Source organism: Prionailurus bengalensis, chromosome A2 (genome assembly GCF_016509475.1).
Source record: "Prionailurus bengalensis isolate Pbe53 chromosome A2, Fcat_Pben_1.1_paternal_pri, whole genome shotgun sequence".
In the NCBI taxonomy this organism is placed as follows: Eukaryota; Metazoa; Chordata; class Mammalia; order Carnivora; family Felidae; genus Prionailurus; species Prionailurus bengalensis.
The window spans coordinates 22,447,140-22,473,688 of NC_057348.1; the positions used below are offsets into that span (position 1 = coordinate 22,447,140).

Consider the following 26,549-nt stretch of genomic DNA (forward strand, 5'->3'; position numbering starts at 1 on the left):
TGCCCTTCCCCTGGCAGGACAAGCTCTGCCTGCAAAGTAGGGCTAAAACCAAGTCTCTGCAGGACTGAAATCCACATCCATCTGGGGTGGAAAAACACCCTCCACTCCCAACAGGATGACCAGGAGCACCTAATACAAGGGGGTAAGAACTCTATAGAGGCAGGCAAGGGCCCTGGGTCAACCCAGGCCCTGCCTCTGTCCTGCTGTGTGCAAGGCACTTCAGTGCTCTTTGCCTCAGTTTCCTCATCTGTTAGTCTCTTTGGTCAAAGAGCTGACTCTCCACAACAGACGCCAGAGGCCTAAAGGATGCCCAAGAGTCTGTCTCCAAGTCATTTCTCACTGGCTACGAATTGTATTCTGTGGCCTTTAGGGGGCATGAGACCTCTGTCATCTCGGCCTCATACTAGCCCGTTTATCCTCACTTACTGACCATGATGGGGGCAGGGGGATGGGGCTGTGATGGGCAAAAGGAGGAACCAGGGAGATGGGGGACGGGAGCCTTGTGCTACCTTGGTGGATGGTCATGTCCATCCATCCGAAGCCTTCTTGCTGGAAGCCGTTCATGTCCTCAGTGAGGGGGTAGCCAGCCTGCTGCGCCGCCTCCAGGAAGGCGCGGTGCAGCGCGTGGTTGGTCTTGCCCCGGGACACGTGTAGTGGCCCGTCGCCGCCGCGGTACCTGTTGGCACCCAGTTCGTGGCTCTGCGCCTTGCGGAAGTAGGGCAGGCAGTGTTCGTAGTCCCAGCCAGCCGCGCCTTCCCGCTGCCAGCGGTTGTAGTCCTCTGCGTGCCCGCGGATGTAGACCATGGCGTTGAGCGACGACGAGCCTCCCCAGACCCGGCCGCGCGGCCAGTACAGCACGCGGCCGTCGAGGCCTGGCTGCGGTTCCGTGTGGTAGCACCAGTTGTACCTGTCATCGCACAGGTTGGCCACGAGGGCCGCGGGCATGTGGATCTTCCACGAGAGCCGCTTGCTCCTGGCGAGCATGTCCTTGGGCCCGGCCTCCAGCAGCAGCACACGCCTGTCTGCGTCCTCGGTGAGCCGCCCGGCCAGCACGCAGCCCGCCGAGCCCGCACCCACCACCACGTGACTGTACTCGTCCCCAGTCCCGGGGCCCGTGCTGGCCAGAGCACGGACGCTGGGGGGCCGCTGCCGCCCCAGGGCTCCCCATGCGCTCAGATGCCTTCTCCTCCAGCCTCGCAGGACACTCCACATGCTTCCAGCCCAAGTCCTCGTGCATCCACCAAAAGGAGTGTGATGACTCACTGTTCCTAAAACAGGAAAAGAAGCTTTAAAATTTTTAACTTGACATGCACTTGCAGAATCAGCCCAAAGCTGGGGCAGCTGCATCAGTGCCGCAAAGGTCCCCCACAGGCTCACCAAGTGCCCACCTCAGGCTGGGTGAGGCAGGCCTGGCAGGCAAGTCCCTGTGCTGGGGAACTAGAAGGAGGGAGCAGAGGTAGACACAGGAGATCAGTACTGTGAGATCCCTGCCAGGGCTGACAAACACAGGGCTGGGGGCACAGGAGAGAGGCTCCTCTCTAAACTTGCCAAGTAGGGTGGTCCCCAGAAAGGCCTCTCTGTGACATGTGTGCCTGAACCTGGACCTGGCAGGTGTCTATCTGCTGGAATGCAGGGGAGGTAAGGGCTTTCTAGGCTTGCACTCATTGTTCGCCCACCTAAGGCAGTTGCTGAGACCCTACCAGGCACCATTTCATCTCTAGCAGTACACAGAGAACAAGAATCTGCCCTCAAGACTGATGGGCTGGCCTAGGGAGACAGACAAGACTTCAGTAACTGAAGGAAGGGCAGAGTGAGGGGCTGGAGGCTGCAAAGCTCAAAGCCTCTGACCTGAGGGCCATGGGTGTCCTAGACGGCTTTTCAGCAGATGATGGGGTCAGAGCTACAATCTTCAAAGTTCACTCTGTGGAGTGCTGGAGTTCAAATAACCAAATGCCAATAGCTTCTGAAGGGGCCTTTCCCAACAATGTGCAAATTAATCCCAACACACTTAGTGCACAGAGGTGAAAAAGAACCAGGATATCCCACTCTACTGACACAAGAATATCTGAGAGAGCCCCACCCGAGACCTGCCCAAGACTGACGCCACAAGAGAGCTAAAGAGCCTCAAAAAACCCTCTTCCCCCCCCCCCCCCCCCCCGCCCATGAGTCTGCCCCAAGTAACAACAGCAGCCTACCACTGGAGGCAGGCTAAGAGGTAAGAGTGTAGAGAAAGAGCCAGACCCCCGTTTACTCAGGCACAGGAGAAAGAAGCCCCAGGCCTCCTGAAAGCCAGAACACCGAAGAGACTTCTAGCACTCCAGGCCCCATGCTAGTAGGGGGTAGCAGGGCCCACCATTCAATTCCCAGCCGTGGCTCAACACTCCACACTGATGACCTGGTAGAATGAAGGCATGTTCTTTTCTAGGCATTAATACTATTTACCTAGGTCACTACTGTCCTGTTACACATAAGGTCCAGCATTTAACACAAATTTGAGAAACACAGATTAGGAGCAGGGGAAGACGGTGAAGGAGGAGGACCCTGAGCTCACCTCCTCCCACAGACACAGGAGGGCAACAACACAGAATGCAGCTCACTCTGAAAACCACCTGAAGACTGGCAGACCAGCTATTCCCACAGCTAATGACGTAAAGAGAAGGTCCTATCAAGAAGGGTGGGAGGGTCAGAGACATGATCGGGAACCAAACCCCAGGCACACAGGCCACAAGTGGGGAGAATACCATCCCAGAGGAGGTCTGCTCCCTCCCTGAGGAGGTCCTCCCTGAGGAGCAAGGGGATCAAACCCCACACTGGGCATCCCCACCCTGGGGATGTGCCCCGGAAAGATGAGCCCCTATAATGTCTGGCTTTAAAAATCAGTAGGCTTAACTGTGGGAGAGCTGGAGGGCTATAGGAGAAACCAAGAGTCTGCTCTTAAAGGGCCAGTGTGCTACATCACTCAGTCTGAGACCCAACAGGAGAGCAGCAGTTTGAAAAGCACCTGGCTTAAATGTGAAGAAGATTTATTGACTAATTTTACCACGTTTGCTGAAAGGGCAGGGATCTGTAGGAGATTTCTCCAGAGATGGAAGTGCTGGTGACACCATTTTTCTTGCCCTCCTTCAGCCTAGGTGGCTGGCTGCTTACAGGAGCCAGTTCTGATACTTCATCCACCTTGCTGGCATCGCTCGTCCTCCACCAGCATTCCCCTGTGGACCCACACCACCCAACCCACGTGCCCCAGCAGGTGTCCCTCCAAAGTGGCTCCTGCCCCAGCACACCTGGAAGGCAGCCTCGGCCAGGACTGGCACCATTCCAAAGTGACACCTGCCCTGGGGAAGCAGAGAGCTGGCACCACACACCAGCATGCCTGCAGCGGCTACAGCCGAGCCATTCAGCCAGCCACACCAGGGGCCAGTCCTGCCCATCATTACACCACACAAGTTGTGGCCCAGTCACAACAGGAGGGTGCAAGCAGCCCACACAGGGACACTCCTTGAGTGCCTGGTTCTGGTGACCAGGGGAGACTGCACTTCCGCACAAGGCCGTTACTTTTAAGACCGGGAGACATACCTACCCTACCTAATGCACAGAAACAAACACAAAGTCAAACAGAATGAGGACACAGAGGAATATGTTCCAAACAGAAGATGATGACAGGGCCTCAGAAAAAGAACTAAGCAAAGTGGAGATTGGCAATCTACCTGCTGAAGAATCCAAAGTAATGGTGATAAGGATGCTCATTTGACTTGTGAGAAGAGTAGAGGAGCTCAGAGAGAACATCAACAAGGAGACAGAAAATATAAAAAGGAACAAATCAGAGTGGACTAAAAGTAACTGGACAATAGAGGAAATCAACAGCAGATTAGAGGATGCAGAGGAACAGCTTGGCAATCTGGAACACAGGGTAGGGGAAAGCACCCAAGGTGAACAGCAAAAAGAAAAAGAATTTTTAATGAGGACAGATGAAGGGACCTCTGAGACAACATCAAGTGTACTAACACTAATCTCTTCACATTAAAGAGATCCCAGAAAGAGAAGAGAAAAGAGAGAGAGAGACAGAGAGACAGAGAGCGAGAGAGAGAATGGGGCAGAAAACTTATTTTAAGAAATAATAGCTGAAAATTTTCTTAACTTGGGGATGAAAACAGACATCCAGGTTCAGGAAGCACAAAAAGCCCCTAACACAATGGACCCAGGAGGTCTACACCAAGGCACATGATAATTAAAATGGCAGAAATTACAGAGAATCTTAAAAACAGGAAGAGAAAAGCAAATAGCTACATAGAAGGAAAACCCCAATAGGGCTATCACCAGATTTTCAGCAGAAACTTTGCAAGAAGAAGAGAGGGATATGATATATCCAAAGTGCTGAAAGGAAAAAGCCTATAACCAAGAATACTTTATCTGGCAAAGTTATTGCTTAGAATTAAAGGGGAGATAGTTTTTCAGACAAACAAAAGTTGAAAATGTTCATCACCACTAAACCAACCTTACAAGAAATGTTAAAGGGATCTCTTTAAGAGGAAAATAAAAGATCATAATTAGAAGAAAATTATGAAAGGAAACATAAAAAGTAAAGTAAATTTCACTGGTAAATTCACCAGTAAATTTCACTGGCAAAAGCAAACATAGTAATAACATAATCACTTAAAAAGCTAGTATGAAGGTAAAAGACAAAAGTAGTAAAATCAATTATACCTACAAAAATTAGTTAAGGGATACACAAAATAAAAAGATATAAAAATATTATGTCATATACATTAAAACATGTCATATACATTAAAAATGTAGTACTTTCAGAATATGTTCAAACTTAAATGACTGACTTAATATAGAGTGTTACATACAGAGGATGTATGAGTCTTATAGTAACCACAAACCAAAAATGTGTAATAAGTACACAAAAATAAAGACAAAGGAACCAAAGCACAACACTAAAAAAAGTCACCAAATCAGAATGGAAGAGAGCAAGAAGAAAGGAGTATAGAACAACTACAAAAAACAACCAGAAAACAATTTACAAAATGGTAATAAGTATATACCTATCAATAATTACTTTAAATGTAAATGGATAAATGCTTCAATCAAAAGACACAGGATGACTGAATGAATACAAAAATAAGACCCATCTATATGCTGTCTATAAAAGACTCGCTTCAGACCTAAAGACACATAGACACAAGCAGATTCAAAGTGAAGAAGTAGAAAAAGATATTGGAAGCAAAACAAACAAACAAACAAACAAAATAAAACTCAGGTCATGATCTCACAGTCTGTGGGTTCAAGCCCTGCATCAGGCTCTTTGCCAAAAGTACAGAGCCTGCTTGGGATTCTGTCTCCCTCTCTCTCTTTGCCCCTTGCCCCCTCACACCCTCTCTCTAAAATAAATAAACATTAAAATAAAGACTGTACCAAGAGATACATAATGATAAAGTGATCAATACAAGAGAATATAACAATTGTAAATATCTGCGCACCCAACATAGGAGGACCTAAACATATGAAACAAATATGAGCAGACTTACAGGGAGAAATTGATAGTAATACAATATTAGTAGAGGATTTTCAAATCCCACTTCAAGACTAGATAGATCATCCATGCAAAAAAAATCAATAAGGAAATGGTAGTTTAGAATGGAAATTAAGACCAGATAGACTTAACAGATATATACAGAACATTCCATCCCAAAACAACAGAATATACATTCTTTTAAAGTGCACATGTAATGTTCTCCAAAATAGCTCTCATGTTAGGCCAAAATACAAGTTTCAATAAATTTTAAAAGCATGAAATCGTATCAAGCATCTTTTCCAACCACGATGGTATGAAACTAGAAATCAATTACTAGAAAAAAAACGCAAACACACAGAAACTAAACAACATGCTACTAAACAACTAATAGGTCAATGAAGAAATAAAGGAGGAAATTTAAAAATACCTAGAGACAAATGAAAATGGAAACACAATGGTTCAAAATCTTTGGGACTTAGCAAAAGTAGTTCTAAGAGAGAAATTTATAATGATACAGTCCTACCTCAAGAAACAAACAAACAAAAATCTCAATCTAACTAGAAAAAGAAGAAAGCCCAAAGTCAGCAGAAGGAAGGAATTAATATCAGAGCAGAAATACATAGATTAAAAAAACACTATAGAAAAGATCAATGAAGCTAAGAGCTGGTTCTTTGAAAAGATAAGCAAAATTGATAAACCTCTAGCCAGATTCATCAAGGAAAAAAAAAGAAAACTCACGAAAAAGAGAAATTACAACCAACACCACAGAAATACAAAGGATTATGAAACAACTATGAAAAATTATACATCAACAAACTGAAAAAACTAGAAGTGGATAAATTTCTAGAAACATACAATTTTCCAAGACTGAATCAGGAATAAATAAAAAAATTGGAACAGACCAGGGGCACCTGGGTGGCTCAGTTGGTTAAGCATCCTACTTCGGCTCAGGTTGTGATCTCTCAGTTTCTGAGTTCAAGCCCCGTGTTGGGCTCTGTGCTGACAGCTCAGAGCCTGGAGCTTGCTTCAGATTCTGTGTCTCCCAGTCTCTTGGCCCCTCCCATGCTCATGCTCTGTCTCTCTCTGTCTCTCATTAATAAATGTTAAAAATTTTTTTAATAAAAAAAATTGGAACAGACCTACTAGTAGTAATGAAATTGAATCAGTAATGACAAAGATCTCAACAAACAAAAGTCCAGGACCACATAGCTTCACAGGTGAACTGTATCAAACATTTGAATTAGCATTAATACCTATCCTTCTCAAACTATTCCAAAAAATAGAAGAGACAGGAATGCTTCCAAATTCATTCTATGAGGCCAGCATTACCCTGATACCAAAACCACACAAAGATACTACAAGAAAATTATAGACCAATATCCCTGATAAACAATGATGCAAAATTTCTCAACAAAATATTAGCAAACCCAATTATAAAACAATATATTAAAAGGATCATTCACCGCAATCAAGTGGGATTTATTTCAGGGATGCAAGGGTGATTCAATATTTGCAAATCAATCAACCTGATATACCATATTAACAAAATGAAGAATAAAAATCATGCGATCCTCTCAATAAATACAGAAAAAAACCCACAAAATTCAACATCTATTCATGATAAAAACTATCAACAAAACGGGCAGAGAAGAAACATGTCTCAAAATAATAATGGCCATATATGACACACCCACAGCTAATTTCATAGTTAATGGTGAAAAGCTAAAAGCTTTCCCTCTAACATCAGGAATAAGACAAGGATGTCCACTCTCACCATGTTCATTCAACATAGTACCAGAAGCCCTAGCCACAGCAATCAGACAAGAAAAAGAAATAAAAGGCATCCAAATTAGTAAAGAAAAAGTAAAACTGTCACTCTTGGCAGATGGCATGATACTATAGATTAAAAAACAAAAACAAAAACACCTAAAGATTAAAAAAAAAAACCACTGGAACTAATAAATGAATTCAGTAAAGTTGCAGGATACAAAATTAATATACAGAACTCTGTTGAGTTTCTATACACTAATAATCAACTGGCAGAAAGAGAAATAAAGAAAATAATCCCATTTACAATTGTATCAAAAAGAATAAAATACCTAAGAATAAATTTAACCAAGAAGATCAAAGACCTGTATTCTGAACTATAAGATATCAATGAATGAAATTGGAAATGACACAAATAAATGGAAAGATAGGTCTGAAGAATTAATATCATTAAAATGTCCATACTTGGGGCACCTGGGTGGCTCAGTCGGTTAAGCATCCGACTTCAGCTCAGGTCACGATCTCATGGTCCGTGGGTTCGAGCCCCGCGTCGGGCTCTGGGCTGATGGCTCAGAGCCTGGAGCCTGTTTCCGATTCTGCGTCTCCCTCTCTCTCTGCCCCTCCCCCGTTCATGCTCTGTCTCTCTCTGTCTCAAAAATAAATAAACGTTAAAAAAAAAAAGTTAAAAAAAATGTCCATACTTCACCAAGCAATCTACAGATTCAATGCAATCCCTATCAAAGTAACAATTGATTTTTCACAGAACTAGAACAAGTAGTCCTCAGATTTGTATGGAACCACAAAAGACCCTGAATAGCCAAAACATTCTTCAGAAAGAAGAACAAGGCTGGAGATATAATGCTCCCAGATTTTAAACTACACTACAAAGCCATAGTAATCAAAACAGTATGATACTGGCACAAAAACAGACACATAGATCAATGGAACAGAACAGAGAGCCCAGAAATAAACTTGTACTTACATGGTCAAATAATCTATCACAAAGGAGGCAAGAATACACAATAGGAAAAAGTCTCTTTTTGTTGGGCAAATGGGACAGCTATGTGCAAAAGAATGAAATTGGGCCACTTTCTTACACCATACACAAAAATAAACTCAAAATGGATTAAGGACCTAAATGTAACATCTAAAACCATAAGAATCAGAGAAGTAAACATAGATAGTAAATTCTGACATCTGCTTTAGCATTATTTTTCTGGATTGGTCTCTCCAGGCAAAACAAACAAAAGAGAAAAAAGAAAAAACTGGGATTACATCAAGTTAAAAAACTTTTGCACAGCAAAGGAAACCATCAACAAAATGAAAACACAAGATGTTTGAGAGAAGAATGAATGGATGGGAGAAAATATCTGCAAAATGATTTATCTGATAAGGGGTAAATATCCAAAAAAGATAAAGAACTTGCACAACTCAACACCAGAAAAACAAATAATCTAATTTAAAAATGGGCAGAGGACCTGAATAGACCTATTTTTCCAAAGAAGACATACAGATGGTCAACAGACACATGAAAAGATGTTCAGCATTACAAATCATTACAGAAATATAAATCAAAACCACAATGAGAAATCGCCTCACACCAGCCAGAATGGCTAGTATCAAAAGGACAAGAAAAAACAAGTGTTGGCAACGATGTGGAGAAAAGGGAACTCTCCTGTATTATTGGTAGGAATGTAAATTGGTGCAGCCACTATGGAAAATGTAGTTTCCTCAGATTATTAAAAACAGAAATACTATATGATCCAGTAATTCCACTTCTGGGTATTTACCCAGAGAAAACAAAAACACTAATTTAAAAAGATATATGCATCTCTGTTTATTGAGCATTATTCACAATAGTCAAGATATGAAAGCAACGTATGTGTCCTTGGATAGATGAATGAATAAAGAAAATGTGGTGTATTACACAATGGAATATTACTCAGCTATAAAAATAATGAAATATTGCCATTGGCAACAACATGAAGGGATCTAGACGGTATAATGCTAAGTGAAATAAGTCACAGAAAGATAGATACCATATAATTTCATTAATATGTGTAATTTAAGAAACAAATGAACAAAGAAAAAATGAGACAAAAAACCAAACTCCCCTTATTTTTTTATCTTTTCAGAATATAATTGACTGTCAAAAGCAAAGGTAGTAAAATATATAATAGGGTTTATAATATATGTAGCATTAAAATATATATAACAATAAAAGCACAAAGTATGGCATGGGGGAAATAGAAGTATACTTTTGTAAGGTTTTTATACCCTACATGAAGTGGTACAATATTATTTGAAGGTATACTGTGATAAGTGAAAGGTATGTATCGTAAACCCTATCGTAATCACTAAAAAGTAAGAATTGCAGCTAATAAATCAATAGTGGAGATAAGATAATATAAAATAATCAAGAGGTAAAAGAAACTTAAAAGAGATAGGACAAGTAAAGAGCAAATAGTAAAATGTTAGATTTAAATCAAACCATATCAATAATTACATTAACTGTAAATAGTATAAACACTCTAATAAAAATGCAGAAATTGTCAGGTGGAATTTTTAAAAAGACTCAAGTATGTGCTGCCTACAGAAAAAAAAAACACACCACTTTAAATACAAGGACACAGGTAATAAAAAAATGGAAAAATAGATGCACCACATAAACTGTATATAAAAACAGTCTACAAAAAAACAATTAGACTGAATATATTAATTTTAGACAATGTAGACTTCAGTACAAAGAATATTACCAAGGTTAGGAAGACATTTCAAGATGATAAAAGGGCTAATTTATCAAAGACAAAACAATTCTAAATGTGTATGTGCCTAGTAGAGCTTCAAAATCGTGAAGCAAAAATGACAGAACTGAAAGGAGAAATGAATAAATAAATACACAGTTACACCTGGAGACTTCAACATTTCCCCTCTCAGTAACAGATAAAACAACTAGGCAAAAAATCAGAATATAGAAAACTTGAACAACATTATGAACTACATTGACCTAATTAACACTTAATATTAAACACCCAAACAACAGCAGAATACATGTTCTTTGCAAATATACCTCACTAAGAAAGACCTTGTTCTGGGCTATAATAAGAATCTCAACAAATGCAAAAGGACTGAAATGACACAAAGTATGTTGTCTGTCCACAAAATGATTTAGAAATTATATATAAAGAGATAGATATCTATATGTATATCACCAAGAAATTAAGCAATACTCTTCTATAAAACCCATGAATCAAAAAAGAGATCACAAGAGAAATTAGCACATGTTTGAACTGAATGAAAATGAAAACACAAGAGACCAAAATGTGTGGAATTCAGGTAAAGCAGTGCTTTGAGGAAATATATGGCATTATAATGCTTATATTAGAAAAGCCAGATCTCAAATTGATGGTCTATACTTTTTTACCTCTAAAAAAAGAAAAAAATCAGAAAAAAAAATCCCAGAGTCATCATAAATAATAAACATTAACAGTAAAAATAAATAAAATTGAAAACAAATTTTAAAAAAGTTTTCAGTTTACTTATTTAGAGAGAAAGAGAGAGAGACAAGAGACAGAGAAAGAGCAAGCAGAGGATGGGAGAGAGAGAATCCAAAGCAGGCTCCACGCTGTCAGCACAGAGCCTAATGCAGGGCTCAAACTCAGAGACTGTGAGATCATGACCTGAGATGAAACCAAGAGTCAGATGCTTAACTGATTGACCCACCCAGGTGCCCCGTTTTTAAAAAAATTTTTTAAGTTCATTTATTTAGAAAACAAATTTAGAAGTAGAAAAAATAAAACCAAAATTTGGTTCTTTAAAACAATTAAATTAATAAACCTCTACCCAAAAAAAGAGAGGTAACACAAATTACCAACACCAGCAAATGACAGAGGGGGTATTGCTACATATTATACAGACAATAAAAAACAGTATTCTGAAATTTTTATGCCAACAAATGTGATCATTAAGACAGTATAGATAAATTTCTTGAAAGATTATCCAAGCTCACTCAAGAACTATATAACCTAAATAGCTCTACATACCTATTAAAGAGATCGAATTCATTATTTAAATTTTTCCCACAAAGAAAACTGTAGACTTCATTGGTAAAATCTAACAAACATCAAAGATATAATAATACTGATTCTACAGAAAACAGAAGAGTAGAGAACACTCTCTGATCCATTTTATAAAGCCAGCAGAATCCTGTTACTGAAGACATCACAAGAAGACTACACACCAATATCCTTCATGAACAAAGATGCAAAAATCTTTAACAAATTTTTAGCAAATCAAATCCAGCAACATACATTATAACCAATTACAGTTTATCCCAGGAATGCAAAGTTGGTTCAACAGCAGAAAAATCAACATGTTTCATCATATTAAGAAACTAAAAAAGAAAAACCATATGATTGTCTTAATGCAGAAAGCATTTAGCAATATTCCACATTCCATCCATAAAATCTGTGTACCCAAGGAATTAAAGAGAACTTCCCAGTAAAGAGCATCTATGAAATACCTACACCTAACTATATATTCAATAGTGAAAGGCTAAAAACTTTCCCCCTGAGGTCGGGAACAAGGCAAGGATATTCACCCTCACCACATTTATTCAATACTGTGCAAAGGTTCTAACCAGAATTTTAAGCCTAATTAATTCATTAATATAAAAGTGGAAGACAGGGGTACCTGGGTGGCTCAGTCAGGGTTAAGCGTTTGACTTCGGCTCAGGTCATGATCTCACGGTCGTGGTTTCAGGCCCCGCATCAGGCTCTGTGCTGACAGCTCAGGGCCTGGAGCCTGCTTTGGATTCTGTGTCCCCTTCTCTCTCTGACCCTCCCCTGCCTACACTCTGTCTCTGTTTCTCAAAAAAATAAAATATTTAAAAACAGTTTTTTAAAAGTGTTTTTTAAAAGTGGAAGGCACACAGATTAGAGAGAAAGAATTATAAATGTCTTTATTTGCAGATAACATGAGCATCTACATAGAAATTCCCAAGGAATTTATGAAGGGTACTGAGAATTAATAAGCGAATTTAACAAGGATATAGGATACAAGGTCAACATACAAAAGTCAATTGTATTTTTATATACTATAAACAATTGGAAATTTAAATGTAAATGTAAGTAAAAAAAATGAATTTATTTTTGATGTTTGACTGCTGGCAGGTTTAAGCTCCATTCCCTCCTTCTTGCCGTGTATCTGGGCAAGTCAATAAGATAGCCCTGGCATTTCTGCCCTGTCAGTTGGGGCAGGGGGACAGGGGAGTTCAAATCATAAAAATCCAACCTATACACAGGTATCTTCACCTTGCTCCTGTTCCCCAACCATAATAAAAACCGGAGCCACTCACCCTTCCCTTCACTCAAGCTACCCCAGAACAACTCATGTGCCTGCACTGCTCTCCCCAGAAAACCCCATTCTGTGAAAAACAAGCCCTGTCGTAGCCTCTTGGTATATGTGTGGTGTCATCAGTCTCAACATTCAAACAAATTTTGGGTGGTGGTAGGGCTGATCCCATCTTCTGTGGGGCAACCACAAAACAAAACAGTATCATTTACAAGAGCATCAGGAAATGTGAAATGCTTAGGAGTACATTTAACAAAATATGTGCAAGACTTATACAATGAAAACTACAAAAACCCACTGATAGAAATTAAAGAAAACCTAAATAAATAGAAAGAGATACCATGAACAGGAAGACATAACACTGTTATGGTGTCAATACTCTCTAAATTGATTTATAGATATAATGCAATGGCAATCAGATCTCAGCAGGATGTTTTTTTGTAGAAATTGACATGCTGACTTCAAAATGTATATGGAAATACAAAGAACATAGAAAGTTGTAGTAGAGTCGTACAAAGAAACTCTTCACAATAGTGAAAATGAAGGAACACAGAACTTCACATCAACACAAATGAATCCTAGAAATATATTCAAATATAAAAGCAAACTTATGGATGGTATGACCTAAATAAGACCTTTATGTAAATAGTTTCAAAACATGTAATCCATGTATGTACCTAACATCAGAGCCCCAAAATATATGAAGCAAGCATTAACAGATTTGAAGGGATTATCATATAATTCAACAGTAATTAGTGGAGACTTCTATACTCAAATTTCAATAATGGATAGAATAACCATTATAGATCAATAGGAAATAGATGATTTAACACTACAAACCAACTGGACCCAGTAGACATATACAGAATACTCCATCCAACAGCAGAATATACATTTTTCTCAAGTGCACATGGAACATTCTTCTAGGACAGACATATGTTAGCCTATAAATCTTAATAAATTTTAAAAGATTGAAATCATACAAAGTATCTTTTCTAATCATAATGAAATGAAAGTAGAGATCAATATCAAAAGGAAAACTAGAAAATTCACAAAAATGTGGAAATTAAACAACACACTCTTAAACAGCCAACTTGTCAAAGAAGAAATCACACGGAAAATTAGAGACAAATGAAAATTAAAACAACATAACAAAACTTAGGAGATGGAGCAAAAGCAGTGCTAAGTGGGAAATTTTTAGTTGCAAATGCATACATTTAAAAAGAAGAAACATCTCAAAAAAAAAAAATAACCTAGCTTTAAATCTTAAGATACTACAAAAGAAGAGCAAACTAAGCCCAAAGCTAGCAGAAGGAAGGAAATAATAGATTAGATCAGAGATTAATGAAATAAAGAACAGAAAAATAGAGAAAATCAAGCCAAAAGTTATTCTTCAAAAAAAAAAAAAAAGATGAACCTTTGAGTAGAATGGCTAAGAAAAAAGAGAGAAGACTCAAATTAGTAAAATCAGAAATGAAAGTGGGGACATCACTACTGATTTTACAGAAATAAAAAGGATTATAAGCACTATGAATAACTGTATATCAACAAATTAGATATCCTAGATGAAATTCCCAAAAAATTCCCAGAAATAGACCATCCATCAAAACTGAATTATGAAGAAATAGAAAATATGAATAAACCTGTAACTAGTAAGGAGATAGAATCAGTAATCAAAACCCTCCAAACAAAGAAAAGCCCTGGACAAGATGGCTTCACTCATGAATTCTACCAAATGTTTAAAAAAGTTAACATCAATACTTCTCAAATTATTCCAAAAATTGAAGGGGAGAGAAAATTTCCTAATTCCTTGTATGAGGCTGGCATTACCTAGAAACCAAAGTCAGACAGACACTAACAATAAAACTACCTACCAATATATCTTATGAATATCAATGCAAAAATTATTAACAAAATATAAACAAACTCAATTCATTATATTAAAGAAGATTATGCACCAAGTGGAATTTGTTCCAGGAATTCAAGGATGGTTCAACGTACAAAAATCAATCAATATAATACACCACACTAACAGAATGAAGGAATAAAAACTATGTAATCATCTCAACTGATGCAGAAAAAAACATTTTAGAAAATTAAACATTTTCATGATAGAAACCATTCCATTTATAATAGCATCAAAAAGAATAAAACACTTAGAAATAAATTTATCCACAGAGTTTAAACACACTACAAAACATGGCTGAACAAAATTAAAGAAGACATAAACAAAAGGAAAAAACCCCACGTTCATGGACTTAATATTGTTAGTGATAATACTACTCAAAGCAATGTAATAGATACAATATATAGATTCAATGTAATCTCTATCAAAAGCCCAACAGTGTTTTTTTTTTTTTGCAAAAACAGAGAAACTTAACCTGAAATTCATATGGCATCTCAAGAGACCCCAAATATCCAAAACAGTCTTAGAAAAGAAGAAAGTTAGAGGAATCACAGTTCCTGATTTCAATACTTACTACAAAGCTACAGTAATCAAAACAGTGTGGTGGTGGCATAAGAATAGACATGTACACCAACAGAATAGAGAGCCTAGAAATAAACCCTTGCATAAGTGGTTAACTGGGGGTGTCTGGGTCTGTTAAGCGTCTGACTTTGGCTCAGGTCATGATCTCATGATTCGTGAGTGTGAGTCCCATGTTGGGTTCTGTGATGACAGCTCAGAGCCTAGAGCCTGCTTCAGATTCTGTGTCTCCCTCTCTCTGTCCCTCGTCCGCTCACACTGTCTCTCTCTCAAAAGTAAACAAACGTTAAAAAAAAAAATGGTTGGGAATGCAAGCTGGTGCAGCCACTCTGGAAAACAGTATGGAGGTTCCTCAAAAAACTAAAAATAGAACTACCCTACGACCCAGCAATTGCACTACTAGGCATTTATCCAAGGGATACAGGTGTGCTGTTTCGAAGGGACATATCCACCCCCATCTTTATAGCAGTACTATCAACAATAGCCAAAGTATGGAAAGAGCCCAAACGTCCATCGATGGGTGAATGGATAAGGAAGATGTGGTATATATATACAATGGAGTATTACTCGGCAATCAAAAATAATGAAATCTTGCCATGTGCAACTACGTGGATGGAACTGGACAGCATTATGCTAAGTGAAGTTAGTCAGAGAAAGACAAAAATCATATGATTTCACTCATATGAGGACTTTAAGAGACAAAACAGACGAACATAAGGGAAGGGAAACAAAAATAATATAAAAACAGGGAGGGGGACAAAACAGAAGAGACTCATAAATATGAGAACAAACTGAGGGTTACTGGAGGGGTTGTGGGAGGGGCGATGGGCTAAATGGGTAAGGGGCACTAAGGAATCTACTCCTGAAATCATTGTTGCACTATATGCTAACTAATTTGGATGTAAATTTAAAAAAATAAATGATAAAATTTTAAAAATAAATAAATACATTTTCCACATTCATACCTAGTTAATAAAATAAATTAGATAATTACAGCTAATTCAGTTTCTCTCGCACTATTTTACTCAAATGAAATTAGATACCAAATTTAAAATAAATCAGACAATTTTTGACTGTTTCATATTCAAACATATCACTTAAATAAGTAACATGGTTTTTAGAGCTAACTTAGAATTTTTAAAATCTGTCTATAGTTTAATCATTTTCTATTTTTTTCATTGATTTATGTCATTCTGGTTGTGTCATAATAAGAAACAATAAAAGGAAATAATAGAAAATTACTATTTTAAAATATTACAATTCTACATAAAATATGAGCCTAGAGATTATTGAAAGTAATATATGTAGTTTTGTCATTTATCTTCGGAAATGTAATATGTGCTATTTAATATCCGGATAATAATATCTTCCTTCATAGAGTAAAAAAAAAATGTGGTTGGGGCGCCTGGGTGGTGTAGTCGGTTAAGCGTCCGACTTCAGCCAGGTCACGATCTCACGGTCCGTGAGTTTGAGCCCCGCGTCGGGCTCTGGGCTGATGGCTCAGAGCCTGGAGCCTGTTTCCGATTCTGTGTCTCCCTCTCTCTCTGCCCCTCCCCCGTTCATGCTCTGTCTCTCTCTGTCCCCAAAATAAATAAACGTTGAAAAAAAAATTTTTAAAAAAATGTGGTTAACTGATTTTTGACAGTGTGCCAAGACTACTCCATGCAGAAAGTTTGGTCTTGCATTAATTTGGACCCTTACCTTATGCCACGTATTAAAATTAAAATAGGTAAAAAACCTAAATATAAGAACTAAAATTACAAAACCCTTAGATTAAAACATAGGGGAGCATCTTCATGACACTGGATTTGGTAATGATTTCTTGTATAAACACCAAAAGCACAGGCAACAACAACACAATAGATAAATTGGACTTCATCAACATTAAAAACTCTGTGCACCAAAGGACTCCATCAAGAGAGTAGAATAATAACCCACAGAATGGGAGAAAATATTTGCCAATGATATATCTGAAAAGGGATTAACATCTAGAATATATTTTTTAAAAACTCCTACTATTCCATTACAGGAAAAAACAAACAACCCAATAAAAAAAGATTGAGCAAACGACTGAAATAGAAACTTCTCCAAAAATATACAAAGGCCAATAACCATATGAAAGATGCTCAACATCACTAAAACAACTTAAAGCCACAATAGGATACCACCTCACACACATTAGGATGTCTAAAACAAAATTTTTTTAAAAAAAGGAAAGCAACAAGTGTTGACAAGGATGTGGAGAAATTGGAGCCCTCGTGCACCATCAGCTGGAATGTAAAATGGCACGGTTACTGCAAAAAAACAAAACAAAAAAACACACAAAAAGATAGTTTGGTGGTTCCTCAAAAAGTTAAACATAGAATTACCTTATGATCTGGCAATTCCACTCCTAGGTATATACCCAAAACAACTGAAAGCAAGGTCTCAGATATTTGTACCCCAATGCTTTTAGCAGAATTATTCAAAATAGCAAAAAGGTAAAAACAACATAAATGTCTATCGATAGATGACTGAATGAGCAAGATGTGGTATATACATACAATGGAATATTATTCAGCCACAAAAAGGAACATTCTAATACATGCTACAACAAGGATGAATCTTAAAAACTATGTGAAGTAATTCTGCCACAAAAGGACAACTGTTGCATGGTTCCACTTATATGAGATCAATTCATAGAGACAGAAAGTAGATTAGAGGTGACCAGGGGCTAGGGAGAGAGGAAATGGGAAGTTACAGGCACACCTCCAGGACACTGCAGGTGTGGTTCCAGATCATTGGAAGATCATCCAGATCATAAAGCAAGTATCACAATAAAGTGAGTCAAATGAAGTTTTTAGGTTCCCAGTGCATATAAAAGTTATGTTTACACTATAGTGCAGTCTATTAAGTATGCAATAGTATTATGCCAAAAAAAATGTATATACCTTAATTTAAGAATATCTTACTACTGAAAAATGCTAACCATGGGGTGCGTGGGCGGCTCAGCCGATGATGCGTCCAACCCTTGATTTCAGCTCAGGTCATGATTTCACAGTTCGGTTCGTGAACTGTGGATTGAGCCCCATGATATGGGGATTGAGCCCCATATCAGGCTCTGTGCTGACAGCATGAAGCCTGTTTGGGATTCTTCTCTCCCTCTCTCTCTGCCCGTCTCCTACTTGAGCTCTCTCAAAATAAATAAATATTTTTTAAAAAATAGAATAAAAAATGCTAACCATCATCTGAGCTTTCAGCAAGTCAATCTTTTTGCTGATGGAGGATCCTGCTGTGTTGACAGCAGCTGACTGATCAGGGCAGTGGCTGCAGATGGCTGGGGCTGCTGTGGCAATTTCTTTAAGACAACGGTGAAGTTTGCTGCATTGAGTGATTCTTGCTTTCACAAACGATTTCTCTGTAGGATGTGATGCATAGAACTTCTTTCAAAATTGGAGTCAATCTTCTCAAATCCTGCTGCTACTTTTATCACCTAAATTCATGTGATATTATAATGTGTTTTCATTTCAAAAATCTTCACAGCATCTTCACCTGGAATGATTCCAACCCAAGAAACTATGCTCTTGGTTTATCCCTGAGAAGCAATCCCTCATCCGTTCAAGTGTTTTCATGGGATAGCAGCAATCCGGTCCTATCTTCAGGCTCCACTTCTGATTCCAGTTCTCTTGCTGTTTTCACTACATCTGCAGTAACTTCCTCCACTGAAGTCTTAAACCTCTCAAAGACCTTCATGAGGGCTGGAATCAACTTCTTCCAAATTCCTGTTCATGTTGATATTTTGACCCTTCCATTAAGTCATGAATGTTCTTAATGGCATCTAGATAGTGAATCCTTTCCAGAAGGTTTTCAATTGACTTTGCCCAGATCCATCAGAGGAATCACTGTCTATAGCAGCTATAGCCTTATGAAATGTGTTTCTTAAATAATAAAACTTGACATTTGAAATTACTCCTTGACCCATGGATTGAAGAATGGATGTTATGTTAGCAGACAGGAAAATAACACTGATCTTGTTGTACATCTCCATTAGAACTCTCGGGTGACCAGGTGCTTTGTCAATGAGCAGTATTATTTTGAATCTTTTTTCCTGAGCAACAGGTCTCAATAGTGGGCTTAAAATATTTAGTAAACCATGTTATAAACTGATGTGCTGTCATCCAGGCTTTGTTGTTCATTTATAGAGTACAGACAGAATAGGTTTAGCATAATTCTTTTTTTCTTTTTTATTTACTTTGAGAGAGACAGTGCGAGTAGGGGAGGGGCACAGAGAGAGGAGAGAGAGAATCCCAAGTAGGCTGTAGGCTGGCTGCCAGTGCAGAGCCCAATGTGGGGCTTGAACACACAAAACTGTGAGCTCATGACCTGAGCCAAAACTAAGAGTTGGACGCTTAACCACGGGAGCCGCTCAGATGGCCCAGATTTAGCGTAATTCTTCAGGGCCCTAGTACTTTTGGAATGGTAAATGAACATTAGCTTCGCCTTAAAGTCACCAGCTACATTCACCCTAAAAAGAGGCAACTTGTCCTTTGAAGCTTAGAAGCCAGGCATTGACTTCTCCTCTCCAGCTATGAAAGTCCCAGACGGCGTCTTCTTTCAGTGTAAGACTATTATATCTACACTGAAAATCTGGTTAGCATAGCCACCTTCATCAATTAGCTTAGCTAGACCTTCCAAAGAATTTGCTGCAGCTTCTACATCAGCACTTGCTGCTTCACCTTGTATTTTTATGTTAGGGAGACGGCTTCCTTCCTTAAACCTCGTGACCAAATCTCTGCTAGCTTCCAACTGTTCTGCAGCTTCCTCACCTCTCTCAGCCTTCACAGAATTGAAGACAGTTACAGCCTTACTCGGATTAGGCTTCAGCTTAAGGGAATGTTGTGGCTGGTTCGATCTTCTTTTAAAAAAAAAAAAAAATTTTTTTTTTACATTTATTTTTGAAAGAGAAAAAGAGAGAGAGACAGAGCACAAGTGGCGGAGGGCAGAGACAAAGGAGACACAGAATTCAAAGCAGGCTCCAGGCTCTGAGCTGTCAGCACAGAGCCCAATGCAGGCTCAAACTCACAAACCGCGAGATCATGACCTGAGCCGAAGTCGGACACTTAACCAACTGAGCCACCCAGGCGCCCCATGGTTCAGTCTTCTATCCAGACCACTCAAACTTTCTCCATATCAGCAATAAGGCTGTTCTGCTTTCTTATCTTTGGTGTGTTCACTGAAGTACCACATTAAAAAAAAAAAAAAGTCTTTTAATTTATTTTAGAGAGAGAGGGCACACATGAGATGGGGAGAGGGGCAGAGGGAGGAAGAGAGAGAAAGAGAGAGAATCCCAAGCAGTCTCTGTGCTGTGAGTGTGGAGCCCAAAGAAGGGCTCGATGCCACGACCCTGGGATCATGACCTGAGTCAAAATCAAGAGTCAGATGCTCAACGAACCGAGTCACCCACGTGCCCCTAAAGTAGCACTTTTAATTTCCTTCAAGGACTTTCTTTGCATTTACAGCTTGGCTAACTGTTTAACTCAAGAGGCCTACCTTTGGGCCTGTCTCAGCTTTCAACATGCCTCTTTCACTAAGCTTAATCATTTCTAGCTTCTGATTTAAATTGAGAGATGGGACTCTTCCTTTCATTTGAATACTTGGAGGCCATTGTAGGCTTGTTAATTGGCCTTGGTTCAATATTGTTTCGTCTCAGGGAATAGGAAGAAGCAAGGAGAGGGAGAGAGACAGGGAAGGGCAGATCGGTGGAGCAGACAGGACACATAAGATTTACAAATCAAGTTCACCATCTTCTGAAGGGATGGTTCGTGGCACTCCAGAACAATTACAACAGCAACATCAAAGATCACTGATCACACATCACCATAGCATGATAATAAAGTTTGAAATACTGCAAGAATTACCAAAATGTGACACAGACATGAGGTAGGCAAATTCTGTTGAAAAAATGGTGCCAACAGACTTGCTTGATGCAGGGTTGTCACAAACTTGCATTTGTGAAAAACCCAGATCTACACAGCACCTTAAAGCAAAGTGCAATAAATCAAGGCATGCCTGTACTCTTTAGCAGGTACAGAACTTCTGTGTGGGGTAAGGAATGTTTTGGAAATGGATAGCAGTGATAGTTGTACAACATTGTGAACGTACTTAATGCCACTGAATTGTACACTTAAAAATGGTTAAAGTGGTGATTTTTATGTTATGTATATTTTGCCATAATAAAAAAAAAAAACTGCAAAAAACTCTCCCCTATCCCATGCAATACAATTCTGGAGGTTGAGTGACTCAAACCTAGGACTGAAGAAAGTATAAAGAAATCCAGGATACTGTCTCTGACTAGGGTGTACCCAGGTGTTTCCACTTGCACCCGCCATGTTTTGATCTTTAATCTCGGTGACAGACACAGTATGTTGGTGTAGCTCCACTGAACGTCTGAAATAATTAATAGTCAAAGTCGACGGGATTAGGAAGCAACGTGGCAGCTTTACCAGGAGGCACCAAGCTTATTGTGGAGAAGTGAAGACAGGTCCCTTATTCTTGGGGTGATGCCCGGTCACTTACTCTCCTTGACCCCAGTCACTCCAAACCCCACCTCCTACCACAGCTCTGGCTCCAACACCCCCCTCCACATGCTCCACCATGGAGGGACCTTTAATTGCTCTCAAAGTTCTGGGCCTGGCCTTCAACTAGGCACACATCTCTCCAGCCTCTGGGCAGGGTAGACTAAACTGGGGCTTATCTGTCTGGTCCCCACCTCTGCTGAAGTTGGGAAAGTCCCTCCGGCGCCTCTGCCTCCCTCCCCCACCGCAACCCAGGATCTGCTGAATAATGGAGACAGGAGAGCTCAGGGCACTTGTCCCTCTCACTTCCCCTTCTCAGGATGCATGCGGTTCAGCTCTCCACCCCATACCATGGCCAGGGGTGGGGCTGGGCTTTCCTCTTCTCTCCAGGCAGGCTTAGTGCCCGTTGCCCCAGGCAGGCTCCTACCTCAGGGCAACATTTCCCTGCTCCTGAGATGCATCCAACAGGGGCTGGCTCCCCCCTCCCCTCAGGAGGCAGGCCTTGGGCTGGGGGAAGCAGAGGAGTCAATCAGGCTCCTGGCTCACAGTGTTGGAAGGTGACTGGCCCTACAACATGCTGACCGTGTGCAAGGGAGTAAGGGGGTGGAGGGAGTGGGGTTGAAGAGGGAGGGCCCACTACCCAAAGGGAACTCCTTGAGGTCGGGGACCCCCTAACCCTTAGTGCAGTGTCCTCTCAGGCTTCCAGACTGGGTGGGTGGACAGACCAACAGGAGCTCCCTGGCATGGACGGTGTGGGAAGTGAGGGCTGGAGTGGGGGTGGAGGTAAGGAGCCAGAGAAAGCCAGGATAGCGTGTGTTCATTTGAGGGTGTGTGTGTGTTTGGGGGGTGGGTGGGGAGTCCTATCATGGGTGGGGTAGCATCCAAGGCTTCCTTCTGAGTCTGGATGCCTCTACCCCTGACCTGCTCTGTTTCATGGGACCGACCTTGGCTCTGTCTAGGGCCCTGTCTGGCCACTCCTGTGGCTCTGAGCAGCAGAGGAAGGGGCAAGCAGAGACTTCTACCCTTCTTGGCTCCCGGTCCAGGGGAGAAGACCCTCATGCCACACTCGTCTTCCTGGGGCAGTCGCACCAAGCCAACCCTTCCATCCATCTTGGAGCTGGGCACCTGGTCCCTGTGGCACTTCTGCCTGGGAAGCAAGGCTTTGGTCAGTTCAGGCCCCAACCCCCAATGCCAGCAATGGACACAGCGGATGGGTCAGGCACAGAGATGACATTCAATGAGGGGCAACAAATGTAGGGGCCACCTCACCCTATTAAGTATCACTATCCAATGAGGTTCTCAACCTTCTAGGCTGGGCTTTGTGTGGGTAAAATGAATAGTACTCTGAATCTGCCTTTGTCTGACCATGAAGCTCCATTAAGCCATGGAACCAGAGTTATAATTATACTAGTAATAATAGGGGTGCTTCACATGGGTCACCATGCACATTGAATCCCCCAGAGACATAGATGGGGATGGAGCATGGGGAGGGGGTCTTCTCCTTCTCCATCATCATCATCATCATCATCATCATCATCATCATCAACTCACGTTACAGAAATGGACAGAAGCCTGAGGGATGGAGCCCCTGGCCTGTTTCAAGCTGGAGGCCAGGACCCATCCCACCACAGGCGTGAGCAACAAAACCACATCACAGGAGCCAAAAAGTCATGGTCAGCACATGGAAAGGGTGCAAGGCACCATGTGTCCACACCAGGGCTCTGGAGGCCAAGAAGTGGTGAAGGATCAGCTTTCCTGCAGCTTGGCAAAGCCTTCCCAATGGCACAACCATCTAACTGCCCAGCCCTGTGGCAGGCTGAGGTAAGTGCAGGGTCATGGCCTAGGGTAGGAATCTTGGTCAGAGATGAGACCTGGCTGAGAGGTGAAGGTCTAGTAAATAACCCTGGGGCGCTGTCTCCTCCCACGGGACCCTCACTACCACCTCTAACCCAGGCCATCCATGCTCCCCAACATGGTGGAATTAGCTTCCTCTGGGCCTCCTGACTCCTCTTGTCCCAACAGCCCTGCCTAGTCTGCCCCCTGCCCACTCTATCACCTTCCACCCCACCATGAGCCTTGCTGTCTGGGTTCCAGGTGCATGACCACCCTCCCTTCCTCACACCCAGGGCCTCTGCATGTGCTACGCCTCTTTCCAAATATGTGGCCCCACATTCTTTCACCTGGGCCACTCTTTGCCTTCCCTCAGACCCCACTCAGCCATTAATTCCTCTGGGAAGCCTTCCTGGGCCACTGGCCACATCCACGTGGGACTTCTTGTACCACACTTACTGGGATCTCAACAAACTAAGAGTGAGATGAGCTGTCCAAGGCCCATCCCTTGAGACAAGGGCTCTGCAGCCTCACCCCCTGCAACACTGGCCTGGGGCTGGCATTCTGGAATGCTGGCTGGCCGGACACCTAAGGAGGATGGGCCTACCTGCAGCCTACAACGCCCTGAGCCTGGGCAGTATGAAACACGGCCACTGAACTCATGCATCTGTGCCAGAGTGGACAGAGGGCTCACGGAATGTTCTGTGTCCTGACGTGGTGGTGCTCCCCCAGGGGATATACAGATCAAAATTCACCACCGGTACACTTTACTCTATGTATGCTGTAGCTTAATTTTGTAAAAATTATGACAAGAAGACACTTCCTCCAAAAGTCAAGTTCTTCTTCCTAGAAATCTCATCTGTCACATATTGGTGCACAATCAACAAATAAATCAGAAATCCCTCTTCTCACTTCTTCAAATGGCTCATCATTTGCTGCTTTAGACAGGACCCCAGGCTGCCTGGACAGAACCCACCTGCCCCGGGGAACCCCCTGGTACAGCAGCTGTGGCAGGACATAGGGCAGGGCAGAGGCTGGTTGGGATGTGCCTAGAGCTGTCAGGAAAGCCCCCTGATGGGAGCCTCCGTGCCTGAGGCCACACCAAAGGCCGGGCTTTTGTCCCCAGCTCTGCCAGGACCTGCTACATGACCTAGGCCCAGGGTTTCCTGCTGTTCCTTAGTAAACACTTGCTGTGTGACTAGTATATAAAAATATATTCACGGGGCACCTGGGTGGCTCAGTCGGTTGGGTGTCTGAATTCTGCTCAGGTCATGATCTCACGGTTCATGAGTTCAAGCCCTGCATCGGGCTCTGTGCTGACAGCTCTGTGCTTCGGATTCTGTGTCTCCCTCTCTCTCTGCTCCTCCCCTGCTCACTCTCTGTCTCTCTCTCTCTCAAAAATAAATTTAGAAAAAAAAATATAATTCACTTCACGGGGCGCCTGGGTGACTCAGTCAGTTGAACGTCCAACTTTGGCTCAGGTCATAATCTCACAGTTCGTGGGTGCGAGCCCAACACCCGGCTCTGTACTGGCAGCTCGGAGCCTGGAGCCTGCTTCGGATTCTGTGTCTCCTTTTCTCTCTCTGCCCCTCCCCAGCTCGTGCTCTCTCTTTCTCTCTCTCAAAAATAAATAAACTCGGGGCGCCTGGGTGGCGCAGTCGGTTGGGCATCCAACTTCAGCCAGGTCACGATCTCGCGGTCCGTGAGTTCGAGCCCCGCGTCGGGCTCTGGGCTGATGGCTCGGAGCCTGGAGCCTGTTTCCGATTCTGTGTCTCCCTCTCTCTCTGCCCCTCCCCCATTCATGCTCTGTCTCTCTCTGTCCCAAAAATAAATAAACATTGAAAAAAAAAATTAAAAAAATAAAATAAAATAAATAAACTCAAAAACAATTTTTTTTCTTAATAAATAAAAATACGTTCACTTCAGGAGAGGAGACAGACGTGGAAACAGGCACAGAGGGACAGTGACTTCTCTTACAAGAGCTGGGGCCAGTATTGCTGAATCTGTCCACCCCACAGACACCTGCCTGGATCAGGCTGCATCATCTCCCCCTGGGACCCTCCTAATGGTTCCTAGCGGCGTCTGTGCTACCAGGACCCCCACTCCACACCACCTTACAATCTGCTCCCCACACGGTGGCTGAAGGTCAGCTTGGGCCTCACCAAACTAACTCCACACAAAGAAAACAAGATGACGAACAACTCCTTTGGGTCCAGAGAGGGGTCTGAAGGGAAGAACACAATACTGCTTACCGTAGAGGCCGCTTTGAGGCAATTGAGGCGTGGAATGTGGAAAGGGCCACAGTAACCCCCTGGCTGAATACTGACAGACTCATAAGGTGACCCACCTCAAGATATCTATAGGCCCTAATTAACCAATGGGCTATTTACAACCAGGAAGTTACCAAAAAAAAGGGAGACTTCCATATGTCGCCATACCTCCTCTCTTCCCCCTTTAAAAAGAGCCCCCACCCACCGCCTCCTGGCAGACAGTCTCTCCTCTGCTGTCCTGCCCTGCCGCTCCCTTGTGGTGTATTCAATAAACTTCTATCTCCTTTGTTCTGCCTCAGGTGAAGGCCAAGCCACCGGCTTCTGATCATCACCCCAGATTTGGGGGGCCCTCAACCAATCAGGAGAGACACCGCACCCACAAAATACCCTTGCCAAAAAATTCAAACCCGAATCTGCTCAGATCCACCAATTCAGAGGAAAGTCACAGGAGCATAGGAAAGGACACCCAGAGGGCCCATCAACAGAATCCAGGTTAAGGGAAGCTCCATAGATTTCTTTGACAAGAGATTCAAGTGAAAAATAAGACAGAAAGTGATGGAAGGAAATCTATGGAATAACGTGTGGATCTTCCTTAGACCCTGGAAATGTGAACACTGGCTGGATTTTTGAGGAGGTTAAGAAGGGCGTCACTGCTTGTCAGATGTGACAATGGCCCTGTGGTTATGTTGTTTAAAATGACTCTCTCAGAAATACATACTAAGAAATAGAAGAAATAGGATTTGGGATTTGCTTTAAAACAACCCAGGGTGTCATGA

The 26,549-nt window shown here is 41.7% G+C and overlaps 1 protein-coding gene across 2 annotated transcripts in view; it reads right to left on the reverse strand.

Annotated features, from left to right (window-relative positions):
• Window positions 1–26,549, reverse strand: part of CHDH (choline dehydrogenase) — a 40,403-nt gene that overhangs the window by 8,322 nt on the left and 5,532 nt on the right. For both annotated transcript variants that reach the window (XM_043587654.1, XM_043587655.1), the window contains exon 3: window positions 510–1,268. In XM_043587654.1, the coding sequence (XP_043443589.1) occupies window positions 510–1,212 (703 nt within the window). In that variant the 5' untranslated portion in view covers window positions 1,213–1,268. The remainder of the gene's footprint in view (window positions 1–509; window positions 1,269–26,549) is intronic.